General features: G+C 44.7%; 2 protein-coding genes across 2 annotated transcripts; both read right to left on the bottom strand.

Annotated features, from left to right (window-relative positions):
- Positions 1 to 493: 493 nt before the first annotated feature.
- On the bottom strand, positions 494 to 19608 carry LOC106611790 (E3 ubiquitin-protein ligase RNF38). The gene is made up of 12 exons (XM_014212376.3): positions 19434 to 19608; positions 18226 to 18769; positions 14417 to 14466; positions 11080 to 11291; positions 10662 to 10950; positions 10394 to 10522; positions 9590 to 9757; positions 3888 to 4049; positions 3625 to 3728; positions 3217 to 3420; positions 3009 to 3108; positions 494 to 1395 (listed from the first exon to the last, which is right to left on the bottom strand). The coding sequence occupies exons 2-12, from the start codon at positions 18476 to 18478 to the stop codon at positions 1333 to 1335; spliced, it is 1734 nt and encodes a 577-aa protein (XP_014067851.2). The 5' UTR covers positions 18479 to 18769; positions 19434 to 19608; the 3' UTR covers positions 494 to 1332.
- A 300-nt stretch (positions 19609 to 19908) lies between these two features.
- LOC106611791 (uncharacterized) lies at positions 19909 to 25930 on the bottom strand. The gene is made up of 9 exons (XM_014212377.2): positions 25875 to 25930; positions 23340 to 23774; positions 21988 to 22049; positions 21760 to 21855; positions 21422 to 21592; positions 21228 to 21263; positions 21028 to 21132; positions 20737 to 20854; positions 19909 to 20637 (listed from the first exon to the last, which is right to left on the bottom strand). Exons 2-9 carry the CDS (start codon positions 23740 to 23742, stop codon positions 20135 to 20137), a joined length of 1494 nt encoding a protein of 497 aa, XP_014067852.1. The 5' UTR covers positions 23743 to 23774; positions 25875 to 25930; the 3' UTR covers positions 19909 to 20134.
- Positions 25931 to 27137: the final 1207 nt, after the last annotated feature.

Genomic DNA, 27137 nt, shown 5'->3' with positions numbered 1-27137 from the left:
GAGGTGCGGGGGACTGCCACACTGGGTGCTGTCGTTGGCGATTAAGGGCCTTGCTTAAGGACAACTGCATCTAGGATTTGATACCAGCCACCCTCCTGTTGCCAGCTCACTTAGCTCTAGATTTTTGTACCCCGTCGGACCCGGGATTTGATACCAGAAACCGTCTGGTTGCTTGCTCGACCATCCCATTGAGAGCCATCCCCTCTCTGTAAAATAAATCATGCCTTACAAAGAACAGTGACGCCACCTGTTGGCAGTTTGCAGTCATTACAGTTGAAGCTCAACTACAGAAAGCCAGTCACCATCAATTGAGAGAAGAAACACAGCAGAACTACTAACGGCTAAAAGCAGCAGGTGGTTGTGGGGTTAGGAAATCACCTTCCACCACGTTCCGTGGTGAGAGGCGATAGGACGCCCAGCTTCTGCTTTAAAGTTCCCTCTGCCATCGTTTGCTCTGGCGTCTCCCCTCTACATGAAACAGACAGCAGACAGATTAGTGTGTATCATGTCTTTTATTAATTAACCACCACGTAAAGTCTAACATACAGAACAGACTAATCAATCCAGCACAATCAAACCCAACTGCATCACATCTCATAATTCATTGTTAAAAAACAGTCCAAAAATGTGTTGTTTAAAAAAAAAAAAGTTCATATCAAGCCTTTTATTTGGTATACAGATATTCATATATTTATACAGTATATAACACATGTGCCACTGCAAAGTCAGACAAACTAATCTTTTAAGGAACAAAAATAAAGAAAATAATGAGAAACTTCAGAGGAATACAGCAAAGCGTGTCGTCGTGGTAACAATGACCAACAGGAATGATGAGGTAAACTGCCAGGCAGAGAAAGTAAACAAAAAGCAACTAGTTCAGGCTACAGAGAGGCAGCGGAGTGGCATGGGCCCTTAAGTGTCAACTACATGTGGATACCCAAGTCTAAACACACAAATACATGATCAGAGACTAACTAAAAATACAGTCTCTCATACACACAAACCCAACGCTGGCACATACCAAGGACAGGAATCATACGGATGGACATTAGCTTGTGCGCACACACCCACCAGTGGGTTCAGCTGAGGGAGATCCAGAGGGAATGGAGTGTGAGGATGAAGAGGACAGAAGGGCAAGAGGGCTAAAGGAGAGATGGAGGGCAGAGTTACAGGAGGCAGAAACACTTCAAAAAGGGATTGAAGGTGGAGTGAGGGGCAGTAAAATGAGAGATGAGAGCAGAGTTACAGGAGGAGGAAAAGAGATGCAGGGGAGGGATGGGGGGGCAGTGCTAAAACTGTTTGACAGTGAGAGTGGTTGTCTCCCCCTGGTGGTCACTCTGAGTCTCGCTGGACCTCTGAGGCATCAGCCCTACAGATGGGACACGTCCTGTTAGCCTGGAGCAAGAGACAACCAGAGAGCGAGATACATAGTTAACATGCAGGGATAACTTGATCATTACAGGAGTACTTCAGAGTTTTTTAGAGGGCGCTTCAGTTGGATCAAGAATTAGGTATGAAGACATAAGATGTTGTTTCACAGTATCTAGAAACGTACGTTCGCCAACTACACAGAACAAAAAATGTTAAAAGCAACATGAAAAAAATATATATTTTGCCAACCTTGGCTTTATACATGTTCAAATAACACTCCAGCTGGCAGTATAAACCCTGTCAGTTTGTTTACCAACTCAGAAGGATACTGAACAAAAATATAAAACGCAACAATTTAAAAGATTTTACTGAGTTACAGTTCATAAGGAAATTGGAAGAAATTCATTAGGCCCTAATCTATGGATTTCACATGACTTGGTATACAGATAACTTAAATTTTTTTTTATAAATAAATAAATAAAAAATGGCCGTGGATCAGAAGTCCAGCCAGTAACTGGTGCGACCATCATTTGCCTCATGCAGCGCGATACATCTCCATCGCATTGAGTCGATTGTGGCCTGTGGAATGTTGTCCAACTCAAAGGTTGTGCAAAGTTGCTGGACATTGGCAGGAACTGGAACACTGTCGTACACGTTGATCCAGAGCATGGAAGAACTGACATTTTCAGCTTGCAGGAATTGTGTACAGATCCTTGCGACGCAGGGCCGTGCATTATCATGCTGAAACATTTCGGTGATGGCGGCAGAGGAATGGCATGACAACGGGCCTCAGGATCTCAACACGGTATCTCTGTGCTTTCAAGTTGCCATCGATAAAAATCCAATTGTGTTTATTCTCCATAGCTTGCCTGCCCATAACCCCAGTGCCATTATTGGGCACTCTGTTCACAACGTTGACATCAGCAAACCGCTCGCCCACATGACGCAATAAACGCAGTCTGCCATCTGCCCGGTACAGTTGAAACAACACAGTGTGCCAGTGGCAATCGAAAGTTAGCATTTGACCACTAAAGTCGGGTCAAGACCCTGGTGAAGACCACACACAGACAAGCTTCCCTGAGACAGTCTCGGAGTTTGTGCAGAAATTCTTCAGGTTGTGCAAACCCACAGTTTTGTCAGGTGGCTGATCTTAAAACGATCACGCAGGTGAAGAAGCCGGATGTGGAGGTCCTGGGCTGTTGGAGGTGGCTTCTGGTAGAGAAATTAACAATCTGGCAACAGCTCTGGTGGACATTCCAGCAGTCAGCATGCCAATTGCACGCTCCCTCAAATGGAGGCATCTGTGGCATTGTGTTGTGTGACAAAACAGCACATTTTAGAGAGTGGCCTTTTGTCCCCAGCACAAGATGTACCTGTGTAACGATCATGCTGTTTAATCAGCTTCTTGATATGCCACACCTGTCAGGTGGATGGATTATCTTGGCAAAGGAGAAATGCTCACTAACAGGGACGTAAACAAACATCTGCTCTAAAATTGGAGAGAAATAAGCTTTTTGCGCATGTGGAACATTTATTTCAGCTCATGAAACATGGGACCAACACTTTACATGTCGAGTTTATATTTTAGTTCAGTGTAGTTGGTTGTGCTTTGTGAAATACTAGAGCGAGAGACTCACCCTGAGCCACTTGTCGACACACTTCCCGTGGAACTCATGACTGCAGGGTAGAACGCGCAGCAGCTGACGAGACTCAAAGTCACTCATACACACCACACACCTGCAACACAACTTTATTACAACATTTCAACAAAACCACCAACTGTATACTCGGATCGGCGAGGAGGATAGTATCCTCAGTTCTGGTGGGTCAAGGAGAAGTACTCACAGCGTCTGTTCTGATTGGTGGTTGTTGGGGTTGAACCTATAGGAAGGCAGCTGCTCGATATCTCCCTTAGTCAGTCCTCGGAGTTTGGCCTCTCCCAGACGCTCGGCCAGGTTGAGAAGAGCCTCGTAGTTCTCCACCTCGCCGTCATCTACGTCTAGCTCCAAGCTGATGGCAGGGCCTGTAGGCTGGACTGGCAGCATAGAGCTGACAGACAGGGAGAGAAACGCACTTACCTACAGACACTGTGCATACACAGCTCATGTGACAAACAGAGCACAAAAAAGCTTGACTGTATTCGCACAAATGCGCTATGCCATAAGAGTAGGCTACTTCCAACCAATAGGGCGGAGTCTCCTGATTGTCTAAACTACAACACCCATGATGTAGAGCTAGAGACGGGTGACTTACAGGAAGTAAGGCAAGAAACTGGGGTGGTAAGGCGAGGGTGGCAGTGGCTGCTGCGAGCGGTAGCGTCGTCCTGGGATACGCCGTGGCATGAAGTTAGGATACGACTGAAAGAGAAGGGAGAAATAATTATTGGATTTCATATGACCAACTGAAAAAAATAGCCAACGCATGCCTTTAAAATTAGTTACAATATAATGATGCAACAATCCCTCTGATGTGGGAAGATAAAGGGGATAATGAACAGAGGCAAGAGAGATACTCACCACTCCAAAGAACTCCTGTGGCAGAGGCTCATGGGAGAGGAAATGGAGCTGAGTGGAGTGGGGGGGCAGGCCGGGGTGGGCCGCAGGGGGGAAGTGTAGACCCGCCCCTAACGACAGGTGCTCCCCCAACAGCTCCACGTCATTCTCTATCCTCTGTAACGGCTAGGGTAAAAAGAGCGCCACGTCATTCTCTATCCTCTGTAACGGCTAGGGTAAAAAGAGCTCCACGTCATTCTCTATCCTCTGTAACGGCTACTTGTTTACGCTGCTGTGCGTTTTGTTGCCGATCTTACTTTGCTACCTGACGGTTTTTTACTTTTTCATTACCGTATATTTTTACTTTTTCCCCTCACTCAACTTTTTTCATTCAACTTTTTCACCCCGGAGGTTTTATCTGGACATGGTTCGTCAGGACTTCAAACAGCCGAAGCTAAGTAACATTAACATGATGCCTTCTAATTGCAGTCGTTGTACTTATAATATACAGGAGAACGATCGCCTTACGGCAAGGATAGCTGTGCTGCAAGCCCAGCTTCAGACGCGATCGTTAGGCAAGGGTAATTTCAGTGTAGGAAAGGATGAAACAGCGTCTGTGCCACCAGTAAGTACAGATAGTAACGTTAGTATAAACCCCCTCGCACTGTCCCCGCAGCCGGACATCTTTCTCATGGCTTCTGGAGGGAAACGCTGTAGGAATGCTCAACCGGTGTCGCTTATTCAGCCGACAGAAACTTTCAACCGGTTCTCCCCATTAAGCGAGTCGGAGGCCGAGACTTGTCTGGTCTCTACTCCTCCCGTTGTGGGGTCTGAGACGCCGACGGCTCCCACCATTAGCTCTGACAAATTGAAAACCCTAGTCATTGGCGACTCCATTACCCGCAGTATTAGACTTAAAACTAATCATCCAGCGATCATACACTGTTTACCAGGGGGCAGGGCTACCGACGTTAAGGCTAATCTAAAAACGGTGCTGGCTAAAGCTAAAACTGGCGAGTGTAGAGAGTATAGAGATATTGTTATCCACGTCGGCACCAACGATGTTAGGATGAAACAGTCAGAGGTCACCAAGCGCAACATAGCTTCAGCGTGTAAATCAGCTAGAAAGATGTGTCGGCATCGATTAATTGTCTCTGGCCCCCTCCCAGTTAGGGGGAGTGATGAGCTCTACAGCAGAGTCTCACAACTCAATCGCTGGTTGAAAACTGTTTTCTGCCCCTCCCAAAAGATAGAATTTGTAGAAAATTGGCCCTCTTTCTGGGACTCACCCACAAACAGGACCAAGCCTGGCCTGTTGAGGAGTGACGGACTCCATCCTAGCTGGAGGGGTGCTCTCATCTTATCTACGAACATAGACAGGGCTCTAACTCCTCTAGCTCCACAATGAAATAGGGTGCAGGCCAGGCAGCAGGCTGTTAGCCAGCCTGCCAGCTTAGTGGAGTCTGCCACTAGCACAGTCAGCGTAGTCAGCTCAGCTTTCCCCATTGAGACCGTGTCTGTGCCTCGATCTAGGTTGGGCAAAATTAAAAATGGCGGTGTTCGCTTTAGCAATCTCACTAGTATAAAGACCTCCTCCATTCCTGCCATTATTGAAAGAGATCGTGATACCTCACATCTCAAAATTGGGTTACTTAATGTTAGATCCCTCACTTCCAAGGCAGTTATAGTCAATGAACTAATCACTGATAATAATCTTGATGTGATTTGCCTGACTGAAACATGGCTTAAGCCTGATGAATTTACTGTGTTAAATGAGGCCTCACCCCCTGGTTACACTAGTGACCATACCCCCCGTGCATCCGGCAAAGGCGGAGGTGTTGCTAACATTTACGATAGCAAATTTCAATTTACAAAAAAAAAAACAATGACGTTTTCGTCTTTTGAGCTTCTAGTCATGAAATCTATGCAGCCTACTCAATCACTTTTTATAGCTACTGTTTACAGGCCTCCTGGGCCATATGCAGTGTTCCTCACTAAGTTCCCTGAATTCCTATCGGATCTTGTAGTCATAGCAGATAATATTCTAATGTTTGGTGACTTTAACATTCACATGGAAAAGTCCACAGACCCACTCCAAAAGGCTTTCGGAGCCATCTTCGACTCAGTGGGTTTTGTCCAACATGTCTCTGGACCTACTCACTGCCACAGTCATACTCTGGACCCAGTTTTGTCCCATGGAATAAATGTTGTGGATCTAAATGTTTTTCCTCATAATCCTGGACTATCGGACCACCATTTTATTACGTTTGCAATTGCAACAAATAATCTGCTCAGACCCCAACCAAGGAGCATTAAAAGTCGTGCTATAAATTCTCAGACAACCCAAAGATTCCTTGATGCCCTTCCAGACTGCCTCTGCCTACCCAAGGACGTCAGAGGACAAAAATCAGTTAACCACCTAACCGAGGAACTCAATTTAACCTTGCGCAATACCCTAGATGCAGTTGCACCCCTAAAAACATCTGTCATAAGAAACTAGCTCCCTGGTATACAGAAAATACACGAGCTCTGAAGCAAGCTTCCAGAAAATTGGAACGGAAATGGCGCCACACCAAACTGGAAGTCTTCCGACTAGCTTGGAAAGACAGTACCGTGCAGTATCGAAGAGCCCTTACTGCTGCTCGATCATCCTATTTTTCCAACTTAATTGAGGAAAATAAGAACAATCCGAAATTTATTTTTGATACTGTCGCAAAGCTAACTAAAAAGCAGCCTTCGCAAATGGAGGATGGCTTTCACTTCAGCAGTAATAAATTTATGAACTTCTTTGAGGAAAAGATCATGATCATTAGAAAGCAAATTACAGACTCCTCTTTAAATCTGGGTATTCCTCCAAAGCTCCATTGTCCTGAGTCTACACAACTCTGCCAGGACCTAGGATCAAGGGAGATACTAAAGTGTTTTAGTACTATATCTCTTGACGCAATGATGAAAATAATCATGGCCTCCAAACCCTCAAGCTGCATACTAGACCCTATTCCAACTAAACTACTGAAAGAGCTGCTTCCTGTGCTTGGCCCTCCTATGTTGAACATAATAAACGGCTCTCTATCCACCGGATGTGTACCAAGCTCACTAAAAGTGGCAGTAATAAAGCCTCTCTTGAAAAAGCCGAATCTTGATCCAGAAATTATAAAAAACTATCGGCCTATATCGAATCTTCCATTCCTCTCAAACATTTTAGAAAAAGCTGTTGCACAGCAACTCACTGCCTTCCTGAAGACAAACAATGTATACGAAACGCTTCAGTCTGGTTTTAGACCACATCATAGCACTGAGACTGCACTTGTGAAGGTGGTAAATGACCTTTTAATGATGTCAGACCGAGGCTCTGCATCTGTCCTCGTGCTCCTAGATCTTAGTGCCGCTTTTGATACCATCGATCACCACATTCTTTTGGAGAGATTGGAAACCCAAATTGGTCTACATGGACAAGTTCTGGCCTGGTTTAGATCTTATCTGTCGGAAAGATATCAGTTTGTCTCTGTGAATGGTTTGTCCTCTGACAAATCAATTGTACATTTCGGTGTTCCTCAAGGTTCCTTTTTAGGACCACTATTGTTTTCACTATATATATATATATATATATTTTACCTCTTGGGGATGTCATTCGAAAACATAATGTTAAATTTCACTGCTATGCGGACGACACACAGCTGTACATTTCAATGAAACATGGTGAAGCCCCAAAATTGCCCTCGCTAGAAGCCTGTGTTTCAGACATAAAGAAGTGGATGGCTGCAAACTTTCTACTTTTAAACTCGGACAAAACAGAGATGCTTGTTCTAGGTCCCAAGAAACAAAGATCTTCTGTTGAATCTGACAATTAATCTGGATGGTTGTACAGTCGTCTCAAATAAAACTGTGAAGGACCTCGGCGTTACTCTGGACCCTGATCTCTCTTTTGAAGAACATATCAAGACTGTTTCAAGGAAAGCTTTTTTCCATCTACGTAACATTGCAAAAATCAGAAATTTTCTGTCCAAAAATGACGCAGAAAAATTAATCCATGCTTTTGTTACTTCTAGGCTGGACTACTGCAATGCTCTACTTTCCGGCTACCCGGATAAAGCACTAAATAAACTTCAGTTAGTGCTAAATACGGCTGCTAGAATCCTGACTACAACCAAAAAATTTGATCATATTACTCCAGTGCTAGCCTCCCTACACAGGCTTCCTGTTAAGGCAAGGGCTGATTTCAAGGTTTTACTGCTAACCTACAAAGCATTACATGGGCTTGCTCCTACCCATCTTTCCGATTTGGTCCTGCCGTACATACCTACACGTACGCTACGGTCACAAGACGCAGGCCTCCTAATTGTCCCTAGAATTTCTAAGCAAACGGCTGGAGGTAGGGCTTTCTCCTATAGAGCTCCATTTTTATGGAATGGTCTGCCTACCAATGTGAGAGACGCAGACTCAGTCTCAACCTTTAAGTCTTTACTGAAGACTTATCTCTTCAGTAGGTCCTATGATTAAGTATAGTCTGGCCCAGGAGTGTGAAGGTGAACGGAAAGGCTGGAGCAACGAACCGCCCTTGCTGTCTCTGCCTTGCCGGTTCCCCTCTTTCCACTGGGATTCTCTGCCGCTAACCCTTTTACAGGGGCTGAGTCACTGGCCTACTGGTGTTCTTCCATGCCGTCCATGGGAGGGGTGCGTCACTTGAGTGGGTTGAGTCACTGACGTGGTCTTCCTGTCTGGGTTGGCGCCCCCCCCCCTTGGGTTGTGCCGTGGCGGAGATCGTTGTGGGCTATACTCGGCCTTGTCTTAGGACGGTAAGTTGGTGGTTGGAGACATCCCTCTAGTGGTGTGGGGGCTGTGCTTTGGCAAAGTGGGTGGGGTTATATCCTGCCTGTTTGGCCCTGTCCGGGGGTATCATCGGATGGGGCCACAGTGTCTTCTGATCCCTCCTGTCTCAGCCTCCAGTATTTATGCTGCAGTAGTTTATGTGTCGGGGGGCTAGGGTCAGTCTGTTACATCTGGAGTATTTCTCTTGTGTTATCCGGTGTCCTGTGTGAATTTAAATATGCTCTCTCTAATTCTCTCTTTCTCTCTTTCTCTCGGAGGACCTGAGCCCTAGGACCATGCCTCAGGACTACCTGGTATGATGACTCCTTGCTGTCCCCAGTCCACCTGGCCGTGCTGCTGCTCCAGTTTCAACTGTTCTGCCTGCGGCTATGGAACCCTGACCTGTTCACCGGACGTGCTTGTTGCACCCTCGACAACTACTATGATTATTATTATTTGACCATGCTGGTCATTTATGAACATTTTAACATCTTGACCATGTTCTGTTATAATATCCACCCTGCACAGCCAGAAGAGGACTGGCCACCCCTCATAGCCTGGTTCCTCTCTAGGTTTCTTCCTAGGTTTTTGGCCTTTCTAGGGAGTTTTTCCTAGGGAGTTTTTCCTAGCCACCGTGCTTCTTTCACATGCTTTGCTTGCTGTTTGGGGTTTTAGGCTGGGTTTCTGTACAGCACTTTGAGATATCAGCTGATGTACGAAGGGCTATATGAAAATACATTTGATTTGATTTGATTAAAAAGAGCTCCACGTCATTCTCTATCCTCTCTAACGGCTAGGGTAAAAAAAGCGAGAGAGAGAGAGATGTCATTAATGAGCTTCAAATGGCTTTTAATGCTAGACTGAACACACTCAACACGCCCCGCCCCTCCTTTTTGTAAAACCCTAGTGCCACTCACCGATCTGGCCTGCTGTGTGGGGTAGGATCCAAACTGTCCGGGCTGGGGGATGTGAGGGGGATGGTGGGACAGGTGTGGAGGGGGCAGGAGAAAGGTGGGGTCACTGGACAGCAGAGAGGGGAACGGGTAGGGCATGGGCAGATGTTGCACAGAGCACGTCTGCAGAACCTGAGAGAGAAATAACATATTACATGATGATTTAATCTCTCCTCTATACAAAGTGTATTGGTTGCAGATGTTATAGCAGGTGCAGTAAAAATGCTGGTGTGTGTGTGTGTTACTAGCTCCTAACAGGGCAGTAAAAATGCTGGTGTGTGTGTTACTAGCTCCTAACAGGGCAGTAAAAACACTGGTGTGTGTGTGTGTGTTACTAGCTCCTAACAGGGCAGTAAAAACACTGGTGTGTGTGTGTTACTAGCTCCTAACAGGGCAGTAAAAACACTGGTGTGTGTGTGTGTGTGTGTGTGTGTTACTAGCTCCTAACAGGGCAGTAAAAATGCTGGTGTGTGTGTGAGACTAGCTCCTAACAGGGCAGTAAAAATGCTGGTGTGTGTGTGAGACTAGCTCCTAACAGGGCAGTAAAAATGCTGGTGTGTGTGTGACTAGCTCCTAACAGGGCAGTAAAAATGCTGGTGTGTGTGTGTGTGTATAGATGGGTGAATTCTTCTGTGTTAATCAATTTTGCAATCGGGCTATAACAACAAAATGTGGAATAAATCAAGGGGTATAAATACTTTCTGAAGTAGGCATATGATCAGTGTCAAAGAGATACACAAGTCAGACAGTCAGGCTAGTTGAACTCACAGATGGAGGGACACTGCAGACAGGGTAGTGCTGCCCACTAAAGACCACCGAGCATGCTGGGAGCTGCTGGGGGGCCGAGTGGGAGGGCAGGCCGGGGGGGCCACCAGGGGGAGAGACTGGGTACGACACCTGAGCAGAAGTCAAAGGTCAGAGTTCAAACAACCACACTACCTGAACCCCCACGTAGAAGGATAAAAGATGACCCTAATCAAATTCAATAATGCTTTACTGACAACTATAAAAAGCAGCTTCCTGTTTCCTCACTGACCTGGTCATGGAGGTCCAGCACCACACTGCTCTGCTGCTGAGGGGGAGGGTGCATCAGCCTGGGGGACAGGTTAGCAGGGTGGTGGAGGGGGCGCTCCTCAGGCTGGTTATAGGGGTAACTCTGAGGGGGGACGGGGTGGCGATAGTTCTCATCCTGAAGCCCTGCTGAGAGGCTGTGGTGGGGGTGATGGTGCGGGTTGTGGTAATGGTGGTGGTAGTGTTGGTGATGAGGGTGAGGGGGGTGGTGGGGGAGACGGTCACGGCGGCCTCGCTGGCGTCTCATTGGAGGACTGGGGGGGGGGAGAAATTAAGATGTCAGTCTCTTGCTACCAAACATCCTCATCACAACAGATAATGCCCAGAGGAAAAATGACTCTACAATGATGTCGAACCCATTGTAACATTTAACACACACTTACCTGCGGCGGTTGCGGACAGGAGTGTGGCATCGCTCTGGCAGGTAGTGTGGGTGTGGTCTGCGACTGGGTGGGGGTGGGGCCCAGGTAGTGGGGGTGTGGGGTAGCTCCCAGGGACGAATGGGAGAAGATGGGGTGGGGGGAGGGGCAGAGCTTAGATCTAACATAGACTGCTGGGAAAGACGCTGTCGCTTAGGGCTAGGACTGTCCTCCATCTACAGACACAGAGAGAGAGAGAGAGAGATACTTTTTTTTAAGTAGAACTGACAGAGTTAACTACTTTGCAGATATTAAAACAGAATTATAAATCAAAAACACAAAATTCACAATTTATGCTACAAAACCCAACTTCAAAAGAGGTTTAAAAAAATATGGATTTTTTTGCGAAATAGGACCTGACGCAGAGTAGGGTACTGTTGGCAGAATAGATGGATACAGTTTAATGCATGATTAATATAATTCACCATTACATTTCCTGGTAGTCCAACAAAAATGGCTCTCTAGTTGTAAATCACAGCTGGTACATTGTTTGCTGCTTACAGCCATTCATACGGATGCACGGTTTCAGTTAACTCAATATTTGACAGAAAAAATAAAAAATTAAGGCCAATACAATCAAACACGCGAGGGCATCACAAGTCTATGATAACAGGGCTAAAAGGCTAGCTTATCTATTCATGTAGCTATTTCTTTAGTAAGCTAAAAGCACAGAGCCTAGCTAGCTACCTAACCTGTTGGAAGGATGTCAAGTCACCAATGAGTGGGTGAGTGGCCAACTTCCCCATATACATTTTTCGGTGGCTGCAGCTAGGTATATTGGTGTCATTTGGTTAGCTAGCAAGAAATGTGAATCATTTTGCTAGTTAGCTAGGCTGAACTTAAAACGACTTATCCATAGTTAGCATATCTCTTGGTTGTACATGCATTTGGCGTCGGTCAAATGGGCTGGCATATTCCCATTCAGTTGTCAAAACGTGGGTTGGGACAAGCATGCATCGGCAGGCTGCAGAAGGGCAAGCAGGCTACTATTATTTCCCATTGTTTATCAGCGCAATTTTGACAGCCAAATACAAGATGAACAAGTTTGAGAGGGTTTGTCCACTGTTTGCGTCAGATTTAACCTCATCTTGTTCTGGCTAACAGTTGTTGATCTAATAGTCAAAAGGGAGGAGATCCTTACCTGTTCATGGTTTGATCAATAGGACTTTACATTTCCCAAATGTAAGAAGACTCAGTGGTATTTACATACAGTACCAGTCAAAAGCGAACACCTACTCATTCAAGGGTTTCTTTATTTTTACTACATTGCAGAATAATAGTGAAGACATCAAAACTATATGGAATCATGTAGTAAGCAAAAAGTGTTAAAATATATTTAGATTTATGTTTGCGATTCATCAAAGTAGCCACCCTTTGCATTCTCTCAACCAGCTTCACCTGGAATGCTTTGAGAACATATGCTGAGCACTTGTTGGCCGCTTTTCCTTCACTCTGCGGTCCAACTCATCCCAAACCAACTCAACTGGGTTGAGGTCAGGTGATTGTGGAGGCCAGGTCATCTGATGCAGCTCCATCACCAAGAAGGAGAGTAAAATAGCCCTTACACAGCCTGGAGGTGTGTTGGGTCATTGTCCTGTTGAAAAACAAATGATAGTCCCACTAAGGGAAAACCAGATGGGATGGCGTATTACTGCAGAATGCTGTGGTAGCCATGCTGGTTAAGTACGCCTTGAATTCTAAATAAATCACGACAGTGTTACCAGCAAAGCGTCCCCACACCACCTACTCCATACTTCACGGTGGGAACCACACATGCGGAGATCATACGTTCACCTTCTCTGCATCTCACAAAGACATGGTGGTTGTAACCAAAAACCTCAAGTTTGGACTTATCAGACCAAGGACAGATGTCCAACGGACTAATGTCCATTGCTCGTGTTTCTTCGTCCAAGCAAGTCTCTTCTTATTATTGGTGTCCTTTAGTAGTGGTTTCTTTGCAGCAATTCAACCATGAAGGCCCAATTCACGCAGTCTCCCCTGAACAGTTCATGTTGAGATGTGTGTTACTTTAACTATGAAGCATTTATTTGGCCAGCAACTTATCCTCTGCGGCAGAACTTATCCTCTGCGGCAGAACTTATCCTCTGCGGCAGAACTTATCCTCTGCGGCAGAACTTATCCTCTGCGGCAGAACTTATCCTCTGCGGCAGAACTTATCCTCTGCAGCAGAGGTAACTCCGGGTCTTCCTTTTCTGTGGCGGTCCACACGAGCTTCATCATAGCACTTGGTTTTTGTAACTGCAGTTGAAGAAACTTTAAAAGTTCTTGAAATATTCCATATTGACTGACCATGTCTTAAAGTAACGATTTGGCTGTCGTTTCTATTTGCTTATTTGAGCTGTTCTTGCCATAATATGGACTTGGTCTTTTACCAAATATGGCAATCTTCCGTATACCACCCCTACCTTGTCACAACACAACTGATTGGCTCAAACAAATTAAGGAAATAAATTCCTGAAATGAACATGGCACACCTGTTAATTGAAATGCATTCCAGGTGACTAACTCATGAAGCTGGTTGAGAGAATGCCAAGAGTGTGCAAAGCTGTCAATGCAAAGGGTGGCTACTTTGAAGATCCTCAAATATATTTTGATTAGTTTAAAACTTGTTTGGTTACTACATGATTCCATACGAGTTATTTAATAGGGTTGATGTCTCCACTATTATTCTACAGTCTTGAAAATAGTAAAAATAATTAAACTCTTGAATGAGTAGGCCTGTCCAAACTTTTGACTGGTACTGTATGTGCAGAAATCCACTCAGGTGTATTTTGTGACTCTTGGCAAATGCTTTCTAATGATCTAAAGTTGTGCTGTTGCTACTGCCTGTAAACAGTCTAGTTCAAAGTGAATGATGGCAGGCCCATGTGGCAAATGGCTTATTTGCATATATGCCTACTGTAGCTCAGTTTGGCTATGGTGCACCAATCTGTGTAGCCTGGACAAGACTGCCATTTTTATTCGGTTTTATTTACGGCACTGTGTTAAATTGTCCAAATCCACAGAAACTTTCCAACTCTATATTGCTATAAAATGTAAGCACAAAATGCCTTACTCTACATCATTCCCAAAACATTCTATGAAAGTGTGACAGTGAAAATGACCATATCTATGTGCCTGCTTGACAGAAATTGTTATAAAAAATAAAAGCATCATATTTACATATTTTTATAAGATTTCATGCTGCTAAAACACTGTCAGTTCCACTTTAACACCATACTATAGCATTCCTACAGCTGTCCTGGTACTGGGTGTAATAGGGAAAGGGAAATATACTCACCTTGTCCCGCTCATCACTGCAGACGTTATCAGGGTGGAAGTGAAGGACACCTACAGGCCAGAGACACAGAATAACAGGAGGGTCAAACCAGGCAGTAGGCTATAGAAAGACTCAAACATAGACCTGGACGGGTTAACATGTACAGCAGCAGTCATGCTCCTTTTAACCCTCTCTGCGATTACCATCTGAAGAGAAAGTAGTGGCCCAAATTGTGTTTAAACTTTGAGGGAACATATACACACACGTAGTATAGCTGGATAAAGTCTGCTCAGTCTAGATCTGAATGTGTCTTAGTGGCTTTGAATGGCCTGGTTTAAAAATCAGACAATGTTCTGTCTTCCACTGACAAGAGGGAGAACCATGCTCTCTACAATGTAACGATCTCAAATGTAAAAACTACCCCCTCTGCTGCCTCAGACACACTACAATATTACACAGACACACACTCCAATCTTTCACAGGCAGAGATGCCCTTGAACTGTGCTGACGGAGTTTCCTGAAAACCAAAAACACACCCACCCCTCACCTCCTCTCTCCCTCCCTCCCCCAACTAGCTGCCTGCCCCCCTCAGTCTCTTCAGAAGAAGAACCATCTGAGAGCGCTCCTCTCCCAGCTCTATGAAGTCGGGGGAGACTGACAGCTCAAAGACGCACCGCCAGTGGCAGCAGGACAGAAAAGAGCAGCCAGGCGACTGGCGCTCAGCTCCGACAAGGACAGGGAGGGACACAGAGATCCAGACACTGAGCTGTGTGATGTGACACAGGGAAAGGATCGGGCCCGGGTTGGGTGACGTTTGCCAGGTTATAAAGGCCCTAGTATCTGGGCCTCGGTACAGAAAGGGCACCTATTTGAGCCAGTGACTGCATGATTCGTACAACCCTGGCTCCAGGATTGAGCCACTAGGCCAAGCCTAAGCTCCTCTTCCTCAAGGCCAAAACATGCAGTTTGTCTGTTCGAGCTCAGACAGAGGGAGAGAAACAATGGTGAAATGAAGTGGCATATTCAGCACCTCTAAATCCAGTAGACACATTCCCCTGAAAGTAATGTTAAGAGGCGTGACATGCCGAGAGCTCTGCTCACAGCACACACTAAACCAAATACGCTGTAACCCACACACACAGTATTCAAGAAGAGGCATCTGCTTAGAGCAGGAGAGGAGGATCAAACAGCTGGGAGATACAGAATTTCAGTCATACCCATAAATCCCTCTTTGTAGTGCGTCAGTGTGTGTTGGCAAGTGAGCCTAATGTGTGTAGGTTTGTGAGCCGCACAAGTGTGTAGCCAGGTGTGTCTGTGCGTGCACATATTCCTGTGTGGGTTATTTATTAGGTCCGGATGGAGGCAGTGCTATTACAAAAGCTCTTCATTAAAAGCTTGCATTCATTCATATGCCTTTCTGCCTCGAGGTAATCCACTCTGTTCTAATGGTATGTTTCCTCAGAGCAGTGTTTTCATAATCTCTGGCTGTCAACCGAACAGCCGATAGCAGACTCATTGTCAGCCAGCTACTTTTTCCACTTCATAAATTAACTGGGCTTCTTTCCATTTAAAAAGTTTCAACTCGCTAGTCAGAGAAGTCTGTACAGCCTTCTCCCGCTAGAATGAACGATACGCAACTTCCACGGATGAATGATAGGACGGCGCCTGTCAATCACAAAGTGGAGCGATGACAGGGACCACTGCTGGTTTGTCAGTCTGCTGTCTGTCCCGGCTCTCGGCACCCATGTTATTTGTGTGCGATGGAAGTTGGCTGCAGTCAAATGTATTATTTTCATGGAGGGAGAGCATGATGCTTCATCTCCTGTGAGAGTGAATTTACACATCCCACATCAGTGATAATAATGGAGTTGAAATCCACTTATCTTTTTGAGGCAGATTCATTTAATTTCTTTGCATGTTTTATAGGCCTATGGCCAGCCACAGAGTCGGGGCGCATAGGCTATTTACGGTTATTTGAGCAGACAGTTTACATTTCACGAGTTTTTATAAAAGATGTAGAACTGACTGAATAAAGTCAATATCCTATATACCATTGCTACTCCTAAATCCAGTGGCGGATTAAGGCGATATCTTGCCGGGGGCGGCACAGGGCGCCTGCACAAAACAAAGATATATATTCTGAATTGTGACATTTGCGTAATCTGCTTTCTATCGCTCATTTGCATGTCATGTCAATGATGTCACCGTAATGGACTGTGGTTCAATTAACCTCATCGGAGTGGGCGCCCTGATTCTAGTTTGTGAGCTAGGCAGGCTACTGCCTGGGAAGGTCTCCCACTCAGAAGTACGGGGAGAGGTGGTAGGTTGACCTCAGGTCTCCCCACTGGGGGCCCTAGGTAAGGGGAATCTATCAAATAGCGCACTTCTATCTTTGTACAGTACTAACGCAATTAGTTGTGCAATTTAGTTTGTGCTTTTCTTGTTTGAAGTACAATAGAATGAATGCACTCACTACTGAGTCTCTGGATAAGAGCGTCTGCTAAATGACTCAAATTTAAATTAGAATGTACCAGAGCCAACCAAAATAGAGCTTTTTCTGAAAATAAATGTAATGACATGCATCCTCTCTAATGCCCAGGAAGCTCCGGTTCAAAACACCCATTAGACAGCTTTGCATGCGTAATGTCAAAGTGCTTTCGTTTCTCACAAAATAAGAAGTTTCACAAAGCAACCATCTTCATTTAATCCCGTCACAGCCAATATGTACATCCTAAAAATGTCTAAATATCAATTTACAAGCAACCCAAAAAATGCCTCTCCAATGTATTGAGCTGGTACTGTATATACAGTATTTTAGTCAATGCCACTGACATTATTCGTCCTAATATTTGAATATTTCTTAATTCCATTCTTTTACATGTGTGTGTATTGTTATATATTACTGCACTGTTGGAGCTAGGAACAAGCATTTCGCTACACCCACAATAACATATGCTAAATATGTGTATGTGATCAATATAATTTGATTTGAGCGGTTGTTGACGTCTGACCTGTGCGTGGCAGTAATTAGTGATTCATGCATTGGAGGTGCCGAATAGACATTTTCTTCCAGTTGCTTGGAAAATTGTCAATTTTTGGAAGTACATACTGCCTGTAAAACAGGTGTAAATAAAGAGTTGTTCAGCAAAAGTGCATATTTTGTGAGTAACAAACTTACTTTTGACATAATTGCAGCGCTGTCTAATGGGAGTTTGAATAGGAGCTTCCTGGGTGTTAAAGAGAACACGTCGACATCTCTAACACAAGTGGAACCCACAAAACACTACTGGGTAACACAGATTGAATTCCCTGTATATAAAATAACAAAATTGCGGAGAGCAAATAATATGCATCTTTTCTTGAAATAAATTTGGGCTATCAATTCAAAATATACCTCCACATGCTAATTTACCATGTCCAAAACTGTCTCATCCAGCTCCCATTTGTCCAAAACTCCATTAAATGCTCTTTGGAGGCAGCATGAGCCATCTTTCAATAATTGAAATACATTAATGTTGTTTGGAAATATAGGCAATTTATAGATCATACAGGCAGTTCAGCAGGCCTTTCACATAAGCAGTGAGGATGCTACTAACAGTTTCTGTCCATACCCCTCAGTCACCTGACTACAGACAACACTGGATGGATGAGAAAATATTTTCAGACAAACAGAAAACCCTTCACTGAAGATGTTATACAGCTAAGAGGAACACTGCACTGTTTACATGTCAAGCCTGGCACCTGCTAAATTGCATGGTACACTCATCTATGCACGGGGTGTGATGCATCAAGATTAGTAGGGGAAAAGGGAGGGAGACGTTGAAGCTTACCAGTGCCGGGGTGTCTGTGTGCTCCATGCGAAGCGTGGCGTGGCGCCCCGCTAGACAGGTAGTTCCCCTGGGTGTGCTGGTTCTCTGTGTAGCTGCGCGCTGTGTGCGGAGCCCAGCCGGTGTTGTTCACCCCGATCCCTCCGCTGGCATTCATGTTCCCGTTGTTGATTGCGTTATTGCCGTTGCCACCACCGTTCATGCCATAGTGAAAAAAACTTGACCGTGACCGCGACCGAGTCCTCGGGGGGTCCATGGCTGAAGGGGGCGGTGGTAGGTGGACGTAATGGAGGTATCTGGGCGAGATGGAGGTTTGCCGTAGCCTACTTCCCTCGCCTTGCTATCTTCGTAATCGGCCTGTTCTGGAGTCTCTTCCTTCGCATGAACCGCTCGGTTTGGGGCGTAGGTAAAACTGGATGCAGCGGGTGTTCGAGCCGTCCTGTCTACGGTCGTTCGTGAATAAGTTCGTTCGTGCACCTTCTATTGGTCTGTGTTGCGCGTCACCGTCAGTCAAAAACCTTCCAAATATGGATTTATTATTTTATCCCTATAGGAGGTCAATTTGGTATATTAGTTTGTTCGGTCAGAGCAATGCACATAATGAAAAGATCCAAAAGAATCCAGATAGGTACATAACAAATATTTAGTGTATGTATCTGGGCTGTACCCGTTTCGGTTTTTCTATTGTCTCATATGAAGCTCGTCTGCCTACTACTCTTTCTAGCTACTTGTCAGTGTGAAATGACACACGCTCGCCAGAGTTCCACATTCAGTTACACTATTTGGTTGGATAATGTTAAAACACACAACTGATATTAAAGTAAATAATATTACTACAACTGTAGCTACCTAGCCAGCCAACAAACTTAGGTTGCTGCTATTTAACGTTAGCATATTTGCTAACGTTAGCTGTCTCGCGGGCTAGTTCACGTTAGTTAATAAACCACTGTTCAGAAATGCAGTTTTCTAACGTTAGATACATTTGCAATATTCCTCAATTCCCACATTACAATTGGTAACCCTCCATAAATTCTATATGGCTAACTAGCTACGTTTTTTGCTACTAAATTGTTAGCTCAACCCGTCGTTGTCTACGTTAGCGAGCTTATTGCTAACAGGAAAGCTAACGAGCTAGAAAAACAATTTAACTAGCTAGCTGCCGAGATTCGTTGCTAGAATTTCTGCTCATTGTTGGCATGCATGCTGCTAACCTTTTTTTAGACGATGTTGGTTGATCCCAGATAGAAGCGGCCGAATGCCTTTTCAGATCTTCAGAGAATGTTGGTCTTCGTCAGATTTAAATCCCCGCCACGCATTGTACATTCACTGTTGATATTTTCTCTGTAGATGTCAGTGGGGAGCGTAAGTGGATATCAATCAATTGGATGTTAGCATCTCTGGTCAGACCACTCTAATCGAGCACAGAAATCTCTGAAGACGCATTTCTTGCGCTGTGCAAAAATCATCAGACACCTCGAATATATTTATTTAAGCATTTGTTCTATATAAAACGAGTGGTGTCTTTTCAGGCCATATTATTGATTATTCCGACAACAATCGATAACTGCGTTGATTAATTTTGTCTGGTATGCGAGGGGGAGGAACCAACCTAATAAAGAATGTAGTAGTCTTGTTTCAGTATTTGGTATTGTGAACGAATCGGTATAAAGAAAATAAAGACATCGCCCTAGCCTAATGCTTTATTTGTCAATCATTCAAGTAGGGTGAATACGTTTAAAAATATATTTGTTTAACCTTTCCTATACTCCAACAGTGTCCTGCAATGTCACAACCCAGCCATTTCTACCACAAAAGAATAAAACCCACATTTGTCCATAAAACTTGACTAAAAGACACTCATCAGCAATTCAAACATAATGGAATACAATACAAACACAACATCTCTTAATTCTTATGAAATCCGCACCCTATTTTGGGGGGAGAGGAGGTAATCATTCATGGGTCCCAAGTCATCACGGGGGTACAGGTACCCACGCTTCAGCCCTCCTCTCTTCTTCCACCTCTCTGCTTCTCTATTCTTCCTACTCCTCTCTTTACTTCGGCCCTTCATACTCCTCTCCTCACTCCTGCTCTCCCTCCTTTCCTCACGGCGTCTCTTCTTCTGAGGGGGAGGTATGGGTTCTCTGTGGGGGTTCTTAAAGTGGTCCCTGGTGTAAACAACCTCGTCTGAGCCCCATTTGGTCGTCCCAACCGCTCTCCTGGCTTGGGCCTCTCTCCTCAGCTTCTTCACCTCCCGTCTCTCCTTGCGTCTCTCCGGCCACGTCTTCCTCCTGCCTTCCAGGCTTCTCCTCCGCCCTGGAGCTGGGGAGGGCCGCTCCTCTTCACTACTGCCCACTGGTGTCACGTAGGTCCTCTGGCGCTCTAACAGAGGCATGAAACCCTCCTCCTGTAGCTCTGGAGACAGCATGCAAAACACGTTCAACAACAAATACAATACATGCTGCGACACATTTGTACGTGTGTGTGTGTGTGTGTGTGTGTGTGGTGCATCACCTCTGGCTTTTCTGTGTATCCTGGTGTTCAATTTGATGATGTCCTGCTTGTTGTCGTAGTGACAGACGTAGGGGAGCGAGGCAAACGTCCCACTGACCATCCTCCTCTGAGTACACTCCTGAGAGAGAGGCAGGCGGGCAGGGAGAGAGAGAAAGGGGGAAGGGTGAGCAAAAAATACAGAGGGAAAGGGAGATAGAGGGACAATAAGATATTTTTTTAAAGGACATACAGAGATAGGAATAAGAGAAAGAGCCACAGAGAAAGACAGACACCGGATGTAGATGATCTCACATGGCCGAGGTGTCCTCTCCTGGAGCAGTTGTAGCAGTGAGCGGTGTGTCTGTGTTGTTTGTGGGTGTGGTCAACGTGTGGCCTGAGGGGAACCTCCTGCTGAGTCTAAAACAAGAAGACAAAACAGTCAGGGGACATGTTCCAATATTTTAATAATTCACCCTTCCTTCCTTCCTCCCCTCTTTTCCATGGTCACTCACTGTGAAGTGGAATTGCCTCCATGTATCCGGACAAGCCTGGGAAGGACACAGAACACATTAAGGCGTTGTTGCACTGAACTCAACACAAAGACACACACATGAACACATACTGCACATGCTCAAGGCTACACACAAACACACACACAAACACACATAAATTCACATAAAGGCTTGTGGTAAACACACACACTCACGTCTGATAGGTGGCCAGCCATCCCACAGCGGTGGCAGTGCTGGTTCCAGAAAGGGGGTTCAGGGCAGGGCTGGTACCCGTGTGAGGGGAGCCCACAGCTGTGGCAGTGCCGGCCTGGACAGCCCCTCTGGACATGGCCCTGGAGCCCACACAACACACAGGTGGGTTGCCTCTGTTTACAGAGAAACACAACGTGAGCAGTGTTGGAGCACGTGTGTGTGTGTGTGTGTGTGTGTGTGTGTGTGTGTGTGTGTGTGTGTGTGTGTGTGTGTGTGTGTGTGTGTGTGTGTGTGTGTGTGTGTGTGTGTGTGTGTGTGTGTGTGTGTGTGTGTGTCTTACCCTCGGGGTGGTACAGCCCTTGGCCAGGTGTCCAGTCTTGTTGCAGTTGTGACAGGTGAGGCTCTGGTCAGAGGTGAAGTAGCGGTATGGGCGTGGCTGGTTTCACAGGACCGGGCAGAAACAGGATAAAGAATCGTTTGAACAAGCCAATCATCTGAGCCCTGAGGGCTTCATGAAGACTGAAACTGACCTAAACTCCAGAGTAGTGATAACTAATGATAATAGTACCTTGTCCTTCTCTATTATGGCCCAGTTGTGTTTGAGAGCATATTTTGCATTCAGTTCTTCATCTGTGAGAGAGACAACAAGCATAGCGCCTTTATAACACAGGCAGACCATTGTGTCCAAACAAGTCATTAATATCCATATACTGCTACTCTGTGTCACAAATATGCATCTCTATGAGGGATACATTCAAATACGTAAAGGATAATCAACGAGAGGCTATGCGTTCTATGGAAAACAACGACGCGCTAGCGGATTGGAACTGACCTTCCACGAAGTTGCATTATTTTCCAGAGAACACATAGAGTCCCGAGTTGATTATCCCTTTTAAGCCATGGCAATAATTTAACACATTTGCTGCTAGAAATGTCTTCATTTGTAGGTAGAAATGTGTTCATCATCCACTGATGTAGCTTGCAAGTTTCCTAGATATCTAAAGTAGCTGCCTTGGTAACCAAACAGACTTCCTAGTTGAGCTAACCAAACCATCATTTCTAGGTTGCTATTATGAAAATCCAATACAACAATGCCTATAATGTTTTAAATTCAACTTTTGCTTTCAAAAGCAGCTCATACATTTAACATGTAAGAATGAACTAGCTGGCCTCCCGAGTGGCGCAGTGGTCTAAGGCTGTGCCATCGAGAGATCCTGGTTCGAGTCCAGGCTCTGTTGCAGCCGGCCGCGACCGGGAGACCCATGGGGCGGCGCACAATTGGCCTAGCGTCGTCCGGGTTAGGGGAGGGTTTAGCCGGCAGGGATGTTCTTGTCCCATCGCGCACTAGCGACTCCTGTGGCGGGCCGGGGCGCAGTGCACGCTGACATGGTCGCCAGGTGTACGGTGTTTCCTCCGACACATTGGTGCGGCTGGCTTCCGGGTTAAGTGGGCATTGTGTCAAGAAGCAGTGTGGCTTGGTTGGGTTGTGTTTCGGAGGACGCACGGCTCTAGACCTTCGCCTCTCCCAAGTCCGTACGGGAGTTGCAGCGATGGGATAAGACTGTAACTACCGATTGGATACCATGAAATAGGGGAGAAAAAGGGGTAAAAAAAACAATAAATAAAAAGTTAAAAAAAAAAAAAAAAAAACGAACTAGCCATTGAATTCTATTGTGCTGATATACCGTGGTGTTACAGGGAAATAATGCTCGCTCTAGAATGCCTTCAAGCCAATCAGAAACTAGTATTCAACAACACCATGGTATAAATCAATATAACATCCATAGAACTCCATCTGAGGAACTCCTTTTGTCTGTGGAATTATCCATCTGCTGAACTTTTCTCTGTCTGTGGAACTCCCTTGTCTGTGGAACTCTCATCTGCAGAACTCTGTCAAGTGTTAAACTGTATGGTCCTCACCCTCTGTTCCAGAATGCGACTCCGAGCTGCTGCTCCAGTACCCCAGGTTGAGCTGGATGTCCCCGTCTCCCTCCTGCTCCTCTCCTCCCAGGATCATCCACTCCTCTAGGGGTTCGTCATCATACTCCAGGTCCTGGTCCCACTCTGAGTGGAGGCTTCGCCTGGAGGTTGGGCTTGGGCTACTGTCCAGTGACGACACGTCCCGTAGAGCCCGGCCAGACGAGAGACGGAAGGCCAGAACGAGGGGAGAGTTTCCTCCAGTGGCCTGGGGAGCTCTCTGTGAGCTGGACTGTTTATATTGACTAAACCCCAGCTCACCTTCTGAGCTGCTGGAGGCCTCGATGTAGAATCTGTTGTCTTTATTACCACCCTCTTCCTCATCATTCTTGCAGCCCATCATCATCACACTCTGATGGCAAGGTGTGACAGATCTCCCTGTTTAAAACACAACACCACCCACAGTCGACAAAATGTGGCAAATTAGTATGGTTCTTTATACCAACCTCAGTACTATCAACGTAGCTAACTAAACTACACCTGTGTAAATATTATAGCTTTGTGTTTCGCCAGTCCGTTGACTTCAATCACCGGCAGACATGCCACAACTTGTCCTGCTAGCTGAAAAACACATGATCTGTGTAATTTCATCCTGCTGAGCAACTATCTTCATTTACACCAAATTACGGCCAGTATGTACTTCCAAAAAAGGTCTAAATAAAATGACGACAGTTGCTCAGCGAAACTCCTTATTTGGTGAGTAACTAATGTATTTTGACATTATAACACTTGCAGAGCTGTCTAATGGGAGTTTGAATTGGAGCTTCCTGGGCGTTAGAGAGGAGACAAGTCATACTCATCTCTATCACACACAGATAGTGGAGCACCTGCCCTCTATGGAAAGGGCATAGGGCGCGTTTGAGTGGTAAGGTGAAGCAACCGACTGGGAGTTAAGTCAGGGGAGATGTATCTGCGACAGCCGAAAGTCTGACAATGTGGTTTTCTGACAGCAAGGCTCAGATCAACATGGCAATGTTGCCATTGTTTATACAACTTTGTTTTTATGTCGAAATAAACATGGTTCCAACCAAAAAATGAATCCTATGTGTGTACATTTTACAATCAGTGACAGTGTCAAATATCACATTAATTTGTACTACGCCACTGTATGCATGCATCTGTGGCAAAGTTGGTTCCTGTTTCAGTCATGTCTGGTCACGTTCGTGTGGGTCAAACAAAAACCCTAATGATTGGTTGACAATAGTCCTCCCACAATAAAGATAAATAGTAATGGCGTCTTTTTGTAGGCACTAACTCCGCCATGGTTCGTTGGACAAAGCCTATTGGGAAATGAATGGCGTTTTTGAATAAACGCCGAAAATAAGGTCTGTGGTAAAAGCAGGCTTAGGAGATTTTATATGTTTTGTTCTATGAAATAATATTCATCAGCTAACATCACTTTTTGTGAATTTAAGCATTAATCTAATTTTAAAAAGCACATAAAGGTTTCATAATTCATCAACTTAATGTTTACTGACTGATATTATCTCACAGAACAAAACGTATAAGATCTCCTAAGCCTGTGTTAACATAAGACCTTATTTTCAGCGTATATCAAACCTGAGGTAACTAATTTCCGAGTTTTAGGACTACAAGCTGGCGAGCTCTATGCAAGGCGATGGCCATAGGATGATTTATTTTTTATTTTGTACATTTAACCTTTATTTAACTAGGCAAGTCAGTTAAGAACAAATTCTTATTTTACAATGACGGCCTACCACGGCTAAACCCTCCCCTAACCCGGACGACGCTGGGCCAATTATGTGCCGCCCTATGGGACTCCCAATCACGGCCGGTTGTGATACAGCCCGGGATTGAACCCGGGCTGTAGTGACGCCTCTGGCACTGAGATGCAGTGCCTTAGACCACTGCGCTCGAACGCACCCAATGCTAACTAAAATTTGAATCTTGCGACTACGATTGAAACTTGAACAGGTAGCCTAGAGGTTAGAGCGTTGGGCCAGTAACCGAAAGGTTGCTAGATCGAATCCCCAAGGTGACAAGGTAAAAATCTGTCGTTCTGCCCCTGAATAAGGCACTTGTCCCACTGTTCCTAGGCCGTCATTGTAAATAAGAATTTGTTCTTAACTGACTTGCCAAGTTAAATAAAATAATAAAAACTTCAATAGTAAACTATAGCTGACACATTTCCATTAGTGAATTCAGCTTCTGACATTATTCTAACTAGCTTACGTTACTGCACTCCATGATTTTGACATCATTAGCTTATTTTATTATTATTTGTCTATGATTTTTGTTGTTAGCTTGTAGGTTATTCAGTGTTATTTACAACTGTAACTTACTATTTCATTTGTGCTGACAGTGTCCTCGTGTAGCGTACTGCTAACTTACCGCGATGGTCCACTAAAATGTAAAATGGGAGATTTATGAAATAGTGTATTTAAAATATGTCAGCTATCTAATTTCATAATCTAGCTTGCTATCACTTTTAGCTAAGTGGGAAGTTTATTTACCAACCGTTTCGGTGTTGGACAGACTTCGGGTAATAATGTTCCCGGGGTTTCTCCCCATTACGAGCCGTACATTTGGTTGGACAACAAAAACATCCACATGCTGTCGAGGGGTTTGAAGCTGTCACTTGTCCCGGTAGGAGCAGTTGCACCTGAACCGCAGGCGACCTGTCCTTGACAAAAACGTTTAGTTTTTCAAATGACGATGTGATGCCTTTAATAAATTCTAAATTATATTTCTGGGCCCATGATAAAAAACTCATATAGGCCTAACTTTGTCTTTATATTCAATTTATTCATACAGTACACAAAACAATTCTTAGGTCAAATGGTCCAATGCAGCTGTTTTTATCTACGTTTCAAATAATTTATGGGTAAAAATTAAGTACCTTACTGTGATTGTTTTAAATTAAAATTGTCAAAAAGAAAGAAAAATTGCTTCTCAAGCAAGAATTTTGTTAGGACTGTCTGGGAGTGGTCTGAGTAGGGAAGGGGAAACTGAAAACTAGCTATTATTGGCAGAGAGGTTTGGAACTCTCTTTCTTGTTGGTCTATTAATCAATTTACCAGGCAGGCCAAAACTCCATCCTACCAGAAAAGGTGGAAATTTCAGACAGTCTTTTCAAACAGCTTTTACACTTATCATCATTTTCACAATTTCACAGTATTATTACAACCTCATAGTGCGGAAGTACAGTGCATTCAGAAAGTATTCAGACCCCTTGAATTTTTCCACATTTTGTTACGTTACAACCTTATTCAAAAGTTGATTAAATATTTTTTTTCCCTCATCAATCTACACACAATAAACCATAATGACAAAGCGAAAATACTTTTTTAGACATTTTTGCAAATTTATTAAAAATAAAATCAGAAATTTATTTACATAAGTATTCAGACATTTTGCTAAGAGACTCGAAATTGAGCTCAGGTGCATCCTGATTCCATTGATCATCCTTAAGATAGTTCTACAACTTGATTGGAGTCCACCTGTGGTAAATTTAATTGATTGGACATGATTTGGAAAGGCACACACCTGTCTATATAAGGTCCACAGTTGGCAGTGCATTTCAGAGCAAAAACCAAGCCATGAGGTCAAAAGAATTGTCAGCAGAGCTCTGAGACAAGATTGTGTCGAGGAACAGATCTGGGGAAGGGTACCAAAACTTTCTACAGCATTGAAGGTCCCCAAGAACACAGTGGCCGCCTTCATTCTTAAATGGAAGATGTTTGGAACCACCAAGACTCTTCCTAGAGCTGGCTGCCCGGC

The sequence above is a fragment of the Salmo salar genome, chromosome 09 (genome assembly GCF_965601325.2).
Source record: "Salmo salar chromosome 09, fSalSal1, whole genome shotgun sequence".
Classification (NCBI taxonomy): Eukaryota; Metazoa; Chordata; class Actinopteri; order Salmoniformes; family Salmonidae; genus Salmo; species Salmo salar.
This window is presented reverse-complemented; position numbering and strand designations above follow the sequence as displayed.

Bases quoted from the DNA above. Each gene is read 5' to 3' on its own strand.
- LOC106611790 (XM_014212376.3), bottom strand. From the start codon at position 18,478: ATGGACCCCCCGAGGACTCGGTCGCGGTCACGGTCAAGTTTTTTTCAC. The intron at 10,951-11,079 runs GTAAGTGTGTGT...CCCCCCCCCCAG, and splicing joins CCTGTCCGCAACCGCCGCAG to TCCTCCAATGAGACGCCAGC. The intron at 3,109-3,216 runs GTGAGTACTTCT...GTTGTGTTGCAG, and splicing joins CACCAATCAGAACAGACGCT to GTGTGTGGTGTGTATGAGTG.
- LOC106611791 (XM_014212377.2), bottom strand. From the start codon at position 23,742: ATGATGATGGGCTGCAAGAATGATGAGGAAGAGGGTGGTAATAAAGAC. The intron at 21,593-21,759 runs GTAAGACACACA...CTCTGTAAACAG, and splicing joins AGGGCTGTACCACCCCGAGG to AGGCAACCCACCTGTGTGTT. The intron at 21,133-21,227 runs GTGAGTGACCAT...TTCTTGTTTTAG, and splicing joins GGAGGCAATTCCACTTCACA to ACTCAGCAGGAGGTTCCCCT.